At 39.2% G+C, this 9,230-nt stretch overlaps 1 protein-coding gene across 5 annotated transcripts in view; it reads right to left on the bottom strand.

Moving 5' to 3' along the window:
• Positions 1-4,755: 4,755 nt before the first annotated feature.
• The window catches only part of tfeb (transcription factor EB), a 35,060-nt gene continuing 30,585 nt past the window's right edge, over positions 4,756-9,230 (bottom strand). For 3 of the 5 annotated variants that reach the window (XM_030135044.1, XM_030135043.1, XM_030135042.1), the window contains 4 exons: positions 8,767-8,823; positions 8,227-8,302; positions 7,949-8,096; positions 7,292-7,858 (listed from right to left, as the gene is read on the bottom strand). In XM_030135044.1, the coding sequence (XP_029990904.1) occupies positions 7,292-7,858; positions 7,949-8,096; positions 8,227-8,302; positions 8,767-8,823 (848 nt within the window). Of the gene's footprint in view, positions 7,859-7,948; positions 8,097-8,226; positions 8,303-8,766; positions 8,824-9,230 lie in introns of all 5 variants that reach the window. The other 2 variants (XM_030135040.1, XM_030135041.1) reach the window with 2 other exon arrangements.

The raw sequence follows: 9,230 nt of genomic DNA, 5'->3' as shown, positions 1-9,230 counted from the left end.
GAGACCTCTTTTTTTGCTCAAATTAATTTGTTTTTGATCATGTAATAGTTTGCTGTACTATGTTGCAGATAAATGTTAATTTTATGGATGGAGGCATTCATCTATAAGGCACACAACAACCTACTTCCACCCTGCATACAGGAGCTGTTCTCTGCCAGAGAGTCCCAGTACAATCTAAGGGGGACTTGTATGTTCAAGGAAATAAAGGCAAGGACACAACACAAAAGGCACATGTATATCTGTAATTGGAGTAAAATTATGGAACAACCTTGATAAAGAATGACATGCACATGAGTCACTACATTTAAAAGGATGTTTAAAACTAAGGTATTCAATAAATAAAAAATATTAGGATAAAGTAAGCCAATTATCAGTATGAATCTAAGATTTTGCTTAGATTATATTATTTGTTTATCAATATTATTGTTTAAAACTGTGCCATCTTGTTATCTTGTTTTGTTTCTGCAACTTTCCTACTTGTAAATACGGTAGGCATAAATAAGCTGTTGCTTCTGCCGACACCTTTTCACCCATGTTTAATATAGAAATACAAACTGTATGTATGTATGTATCATGTTTTGTTAAATAGATGAATAAATTACTTAGTTACGTACTTACTTACTTACTTACTTAAAGAAAAGCCAGGGTGAGATTGCTGTGCAAAGTGAGAATTTTATTTTTCTTGGTCAGGATATGTACAGCCAGTTGAGCTTGTATTTACAAGGCTGCAAATTAATACTGAACAAACAATAAGTCAAACTATGAATTATGAAAGAGCTGCAGCATCTTAAACCGGCCGCAGTGAACATTTGAAAGATAAACAGTACCACAGTGCTTCAGTTTCAGCTTCGGAGTTTGTCATGTCTTTTATGTATTGTGATTGTCTCTGTCAACTCACCATATATTTTTTATAGTACGTTTTTTTTTTTTTTTTTTTTTTTTTTAATCAATTACTAGAAATTTCAGGCGACCCCATTTGAATTCCAGGCGACCTCACACAGGGTCCCGACCCCAAGGTTGAAAAACACTGTTATAATGTAAAACTGGGAAGGAAAAGAGATGTCAATGTCAATGCCCAAAGGTGCCTGAAAAACTTTAGGACAAGATTAACTCTGCAGTACTATTGAATTATGGGGCTAAAATCAATGTTGTGTCATCATGCCATCTTCATTAGAGGCTTTTGATAGTGGGCCATCAGGTCCTACAAGAGTATGCAAGCCTGCAAAAGCTATAAAAAGTGTCTCCAATCTCCATCCCTGTGGTAAAAGCCAGCATTTTTGGTATGACTTCCAGTCCGCCTGTCAGGGAGGATGTACGATGTGTGGTCCGGGTAGAAGAGATCATAAAGCAGACTATGATTGACGGTATCTTAATGGAGGAGGATGGATCAATAAGTAATATCAGCAGGTTTTAATTCAAGGAAACAACCATAAACCTTTACCAACTTCACAATGTCACTCAGTGTTCATAAAAGTTTTCTCCACATCCCCTTGGACAAAAAGAGATAAATCCATCAAAAAGTCGTCTCAGTTTTATGGTCCTCCCTCCTCATCTCTTCTTCCTCTCTTTTTACCCCCCCTCATCTCCATTTTGATGTCTGTCTATTAGCAGAGGGTGAGGCCTTTCCTGCTCTCACATCCAGGGGCTAAATTAGCTCAATCAACCCCCTTTCACCTTTCTTCCGTGGGCTTCAAGCTGAGTGACACACTGCTCCCCTGGGAAGGAGGGAGGGAAAGAGGAAGGGAGGGAGGGAAGGAGGACTCATACACACTCCAAGCCCAGCGGATAGATAGAAGACGACAGAGGGAGGGGAGGGGGGGGCAGGAAAAGACTGGGAAGTTGGAGTGAGGAGGATGGATAAAAGGGGGGACTGACTGGAGAAGAGAATGAAGCCTCATTTTCGCCTCATCCATCCTTAGCTCTGAATGGAGCTGCTTGTTCACTGCTTGTTCAACATGTAGAAAAACCTCAGTGATTATTTTACTTTTCCCTCTCTCACTCGTCCTCCTCCTCTACATCAGGCATGGTGCAAGGTTCTGTGCCAAACCCACTTCAAGAGGCCTAACCATCAGGGAAAAAAAGAGGTGCTGAGTGTTTCTCTGTGTATCTCCCCTTATTTCACCCTCCCCTGCCGCCCCAAGCGCACGATGCCAGCTCAGAACTCTGCGTTACTGTGCCAACATCTCTTAAATTGCACCTTCATGTTTGATTTGTCTCAACCTTTACCCTCTTTCCCTCTTGCTAAACAGCCACCCAAGTATCTGTGGAAGTGCAAGGCAGGCACTTCTGCTGCGGTAATAGCGGTGCGTGTATGTGTGTTGGGAGAGATGGGCGAAAAGGTGGTGATCGGAGTGAGCCATAAGATCTACTCTTTGCAGCTCTACAGGGATTTATTAGACTGGGGAGTACATTAGCATCATAAAGACCCAAGAGAATGGGCCGGTGGATGGGCTGAAGACACCACCACTACACTTTAACATGCTCTGCGGCATCAGTCAGTGTGTGTGAGAGTGAGTGTGTATGTGTGTAGATAAGGAACAAGATTACCGCGATTTAACTTAAGAAAGGCTGTTAAAAGGTTTATGGATCATCCTGAAGCAGCACTGGACTAATACATCAAGAGAAGATGGAAAGAGCTGGAAATTAGGGCAAAAGAGGCCACAAAAGAAGGAGGCAAGTTAAATGTGAAGACTGCCACCTCTCAGAAAATAGGCTGAGCTGGCCAAATTTTATTTTTCAGCTGAGGGTATGGAGTGAGTATACATTCCTGCTAGCTGGGATTTTATGAAAAGGTTTTAATTCAGCTGGCAGAAACAATATATCCATCAAAATCTGCTACAGCCTCAGTAGTAGGCACTGATTCACTAATAAAAAAGCCATCATCTCATTGGCATATGTGAACAAGCAAAAAATGAGTATATGTCCTTAAATGGAAGTAAGAGAAAGGTTAATTTCACTGTCACTGAATTCTCTGTGGCATCTGCGACCAAAATATCAGAGATTAGTATTGAAGGTGTTACTCAGTGCTGCAGATCTCTAGTGCTCCCTAGTGGACAAATGTGGTAATGCTGAGTTTTTCCTCTAACCCTCTGCCTTAGAATAAACATATCAGACACCTTATTGCTGTTACTGATGCTGTGATCTGTATATGGAAAATGTCGATAAATAAACTGGGAAAAAAAGTATTTGCATGTTGCAACACTTAATGGACTGAACATTTTCAAATAAATCATGTTTCTGCGAATTCTAGGGATGTCCATTTTTATTTTTATGACGTGTCTATAAACTTATTGTCATATATATATATATATATATATATATATATATATATATATATATATATATATATATTAGACATGGATGAGCAAAATTTCTTACATATTTAACTGCTACATATCTCTTATATTTGTAAATATTTATATGATACATATTGTTAGCCTCATAGCATAACTGCCCAATCATACACTATATGGACAAAAGTATTGAATTCAGGTGTTTCTTTTCTAATGGGTCTGGGATACAAAACAATAACAACAAAAGCCATAATAGTGTTATATTGGAATACATTTCACTGGTTAGTTTTGTTTAAATTGTCATTTTTGCTTCCAAAATGCCTCAGAGGTGGTTTTTACTTGGGTGGATGTTTTCACTCAACATTGGTTTTGTTTTTGTTTTTTCATCCATGACAATGATTTTAAATGTTCTATCTCTAAATTTCTACAATATTTTTGTGCTCTGACAGTAAGTAATAATTTTCTACCACAACTAATTATCTACTTTCTTCACATCTCACTTAGGAAAAAAAATCTCCCATTAAACTTTAAGGAGATATATTTTTATAAACTATATGGACAAAAATATTGGGACACATCATGGCTACAACTGTAAGATGTCCTGTTCATGCTGAATTGAGATATACACACCAATATGAATACTCAATATGATATTTATCACAATATAAAACTATATTATGACATTTGTCATTATTGTTTCATAGCCCAGACCCGTTAGAAAAGAAACACCTGAAATCAACTTTTGTCCATATAGTGTATGACTAATGCTATGAGAGTAACGATATGTAAATTATATCAACACCATGTTTTTTTCTGCTGTATGTCTATATTTAGGTGTATTTCTACATATCATCTCAGAGGTGTCTTTAGAAATAATTAGCCACCTGTGACTTTCAATGTAAATTTAATACAAGAGTCATGACACCTTAATAATCTGCCCTTTGAATATTAGATTCTACATTAGATGTTCTTAATTAGTTATTGTTAAGAAAACTTGGATTTTCTTGTCACTGATTTTAATATAACTTATTTAATTTGTAAAACACATATTGTCTTTTGCTCAGTTTTTGGCAAGAGCCTAATGGCTTTGTAAGTCATGTTTATCACAAATGTTAAATGTAGCGCTTTATCACAGTGGTCAAAAATATATATATAATCTCCAAACCTGTAAATGCATGTTTACTTTAACAAAATGTAACTTGAAATGTTTATCCTTGAATTAGCCATTTTATCTTTAATCTAAGCATCATCCTTCGTCACAGTTTTACACTAAGAACACTGAAATGATTTGTAATTGAACCTGTGAAAACTAACTGTATTTCTAGCTATAATCATTCGTTTTTATTTTATTTTGTCTTCTGATAAGAAAAGCCACAATTTTTGTTCCCAATACTATATTCTTATTTTTGGCAAGATATTAAAACACATTTTACTCGATAAAGAACACACATAAAGACAGCAGATAGATTCTGGTAAAACATTTTATATTCTCAGTAAAATCATTACCACTTTTCCCTGTGCTGCTCTGCAGAGTGCCCTCTCCCGGCAAATCAGAGGAGGCCTGAGCAGGTCTTTGGAGTGTTGGCTGGGTGACAGTACAACAGTCAAACTGCGGCTGACAGGTAAAAGGCACAACTCTGGCAAACAGTCAGAGACAAACGCACAGTGACAGGATGCCATGGAAACCAACTGGGCTCAGAGTTTATGCAAAAATCAGTCATCTTCCTGTGTCCATGGAAACCAAATTCAGGGTGGAAGAAAACGTGGCAAAGACACTAAAGACACTTCAGTCTGACCAGAAGCACGACTAAACCTTACATTCATAAAATAAGCAATTTGTATCAATCAGGTCTAATAATCACACTTCATCTTTGGACTCCAGATTTCAAAGTTAAAACAGAGAGAAAAATACAATTCCAAATCATATAAAAATGTCAATATAAATGTACATAATCTCATCATCTCTCTTAAGTCAGTTGAAATCTGGGAATTTATAAATGGCTCCCACCTCTTTCCCCAATGAAAACTTGGTGGCATTGATGCATTTACAGTGTACATACTGAAAATGGCTCTGAGAAAAAAGGGCAATGAAGGAATAAAATTGAAACAGAACTAAAACAACAAATACAAATAAAATACACTTAAGTGGCTTTGTGGCATAAAATATCTGAAATAAATCTTATTCCATAGTTCTTCCATGTACAAAGTCAAAATAATAATAATAATATAGTTTCCAGTGCTTTGGGAGATAAACAATAAACTATAATAAAGAAAACAAACACTTATTTTAATCAAAGTTCACCATTAAATTACCTTAATCAGTACTGATCACAAGCTATATCAAATCAAAGCCAAGTCTCAGGTGTACAGCAGAGATACAACTCAGGTCCACCTCATTCTGGTCTAGTCGGTAAGACGCATGGCCAACTGGGTAACGGATTCCCTTTAGGTGGCAGTTTGAGGGGCTGAGATTTACCTCTAACACTGGCAGCTTCGCTCGCCTCAACAGGGGAGAGACTGAAGCACAGGAGACTTGTTAACATGCTGATTTGAAAACAGCCTCAAGGCACAGTGCACTGTTTGTATGTGTATGTGCACAATCATGCGAATGTGTGGATTAAGTGAGCGTCTGTGGATTTACTGCATGCTTGTTTGTGAGTGGAGTGTGAGTGTGAATGCATGCAGGTAAGGGCAGTTACAGTGAAGACTAAACCGCTACTACATTCATACTTCATGTGTTTGACCTCAGCCTCTAGAACAACACGGGTCCAGTTAGTGAGGGAAAAGTGAATTTATCTTCTGTGCAGCAAAATGTGTCCTCAGCTCAGAAACCGTCTCTAATGCATTTACAGGCGTAACTGAAGATATTACATCTAAACCTGGCCATGACCTCTGTCCTTCAAAAGAAAAGGCACATTGATAGGAGTGCGCTGGGTCAGATTAACATCTGCTTGTAGTTGTAAATGTCCATACATGTGTGTTCTGTTACGGTACCTGAGTTTTGTAAAATGTCACAGATTTGGATGGCAAATTGTCTTTGAAGACCACCAAATGGTTTTCTCTGGCCTCTCTTTGGAGTCAACACAGTTTATGGTGTCTTTGTGTAAAAGCTGTGACAGCGTCAAAATGTAGAAACCAGTAGACAGCAATGTGTGCACATGTGTGTTAAGTACCAACTACAGCTAGAATTGGGGCAGATGCAATAAAATAAAAATGGCTCTACTGAAAGCTGAATTATGAGTGGACACTCAAAGACACTTAAGCTTAGAAGGCTAGTACAGATCTCTGTCAAACACTAAGCAGCTTGTGCTTAAAGCAAAGGCAAACTGGAGAATAACAGACTGAGAAACGGAACTATGTGACTGGGTTCCCCTTAAGTTAAATTATGCATGCAGGACCATAAAGGGCCATTTTATTCACTATCACTCCTTCAATAATTTATGGTTACTAAGAGAGGCTGATGGAAGGAGAAAATAACTTGTCCTCAATAGAGACCACACACTTGGTTGTCCTTGTATCTGATAAGTTCAAACTAATTAACAGCTGGTTTTGTCCCTTTTTCAATTATGATTCAGAGCCACCTTTATGGAGCTGAGGCTAACTGTGCTATAGAACTCTTGACCTGGCAGTACTGGTTCACCCTTATGTAAATCCTCAGTCAGTTGGGCAAGGTTTCAAGCTGCTTAATTTGCCTCACATGCTTGTGTATTTGTGTGTTTCCTCACATGTGTTTGTGTGTGTATGCAAACATTTGCAATATTAAGAATGTTTCTAACTGTGAGAGCATGTGCCATATTTTGCTTGTGCCATTAAGAAGGAATAATTGTACCACAAGTGAATGTCACTGTTTTTGTTTAATTTGTATGTGATGTGTGTAGTGGGAGAATGTGGTCGGTACCCTTCCGTGCGTATGTGCTGTAACTGTAATGTAGTTTAAGTTGATGAACCATCACATTTATTTGTGTGAGTGCGTGTGTGTACAGTGCGGATTCATGCGTCTACATTATGTCTCCATCCTCTATGCTGAAGCTGGATCTGCGGCTGGAGTCCACCGAGGCTTCAGGGGACATTGCGGAGAGCAGCGGGTCTCCCCCCATCGGGGACAGGGGCTCGTCCATCAACAGGAAGCCCAGATCGCCCCTCCTCCCATGGACATCAACGCCACCCATATCACCCAGCCCCGACATGCCATCTGAGAAACCGGGAATCCCGTCACACAAGTCCAGTGACTGACCAAAGTCAAAGGGCTGGGAGCTGCCTACAGCTGGGAACTGGATGGGTGGCTGAGGCTGGAGGTGCTGCGGAAGAGGTGGCAAATGCCTGGGCTGAGGCTGAGGCTGGCCCTGGGGGTGGAGATGGGTCTGAGGGAGGAAGTGATGCTGCTGGGCCTGGGGCTGAACCTGGTTCTGCGGAAGGTGCTGGGGCTGGTGGTGGGCTTGTGCTTGGTGAGAAAGGCTCTCTTCTGGGCTGGTCTCTTGTTTTATATAAGCCATCAGATCAGCGGGGTTCATGCCAGAGGGAGAGGTGCTGGGCAGGCCATGCAGACGAGCCTGCATCTCCAACTCCTGAACAGAAAACACATTGAGGGGGGTTGTTATTCTCTATTTTCTTCTGCATATTCTTGTATCATAGCATCTGAGTCTGTAGGTGATTACCTGGATGCGTAGCAACAGCTGTTTGTTAGCCATTTCCATCCTTTTGAAGTTGTTTTCGACCTCTCTGGTCCTCTGCACATCCTTCTGCATGCGTTTGATGTATTCGACTGATGCTCTCAATATAGTGCCTTTATTCCAGCGCACATCACTATGCAAACAGTAGATTAGACGAGAAGACAGGAAGGCAATTTAGAAACCTAAGCAACTGCACTCACTGATTTTAATTAACAAATTAATTTTATTCACACTTAAAATGCAGCATAGAAAAGGCAACCTACAGGTCATTGGTTTTAGGGATCATGGTGCCCAGCTCTTTAATACGGTCATTGATGTTGAATCTCCTTCTCCTTTCAACTATAGAGACAGAGGGAAGATAAAATAGACAGAAAAATAAGATGACACTGAACAGAAGAATCAAAAACACATAAGACTGAACAAAAACAGCATAAAACAATTAAGCTTAATGTGTTAACACTGTAATAAATATGCTATAAGTATTAATGTGTGCAGGAATGTATAGGTAAGAGGAGAAACTGACATATGTTTATGCACAAATGCACACACTCAAGCACACACAGTTACAGGCAATTACGCCTAAGTGCCAGAACAGCAGAAATTAGCAGGTTAACCATCCACCCACTAGTTGCACTGTGTCAGCTAAATCAGTGCAAGGTAGTATAAAACTGGTTTTGTAGGAGATGGATTATGGTGTGTGCGTGTACGTGTGCGATTCACAGGGTATGTACAGCATAAGGAACAGAGAAAAGAAAAAGAGGTTGAGTAATTTAGGTAAATAGCATGCTGATAGAAGGACTTACTCAGATTGTGGTTGTCTTTTTTCTGTCTCTCTTTGGCCAACGCACGGGCTTCTGCATCTTTGCAAAAACAAAAAGCGATCAACTAAAGGCTCGGAATGTGTCATCTCAACATAAATACTGTTGTCTTAAATGCCAAAAAGAGCGTTAGAGGGCATAAAAAGCAGCATTTTACACTCTTATAACATTATACAGGGTGGGGAAGCAAAATTTACAATGAACATTTAGTTGTTTTTTTCTCAGCAGGCACTACGTCAATTGTTTTGAAACCAAACATATATTGATGTCATAATCATACCTAACACTATTATCCATTCCTTTTCAGAAACTTTTGCCCATATGAGTAATCAGGAAAGCAAACGTCAAAGAGTGTGTGATTTGCTGAATGCACTCGTCACACCAAAGGAGATTTCAAAAATAGTTGGAGTGTCCATAAAGACTGTTTATAATGTAAAGAAGAGAATGAC

This window comes from Sphaeramia orbicularis, chromosome 5 (genome assembly GCF_902148855.1).
Source record: "Sphaeramia orbicularis chromosome 5, fSphaOr1.1, whole genome shotgun sequence".
Classification (NCBI taxonomy): domain Eukaryota; kingdom Metazoa; phylum Chordata; class Actinopteri; order Kurtiformes; family Apogonidae; genus Sphaeramia; species Sphaeramia orbicularis.
This window is presented reverse-complemented; position numbering and strand designations above follow the sequence as displayed.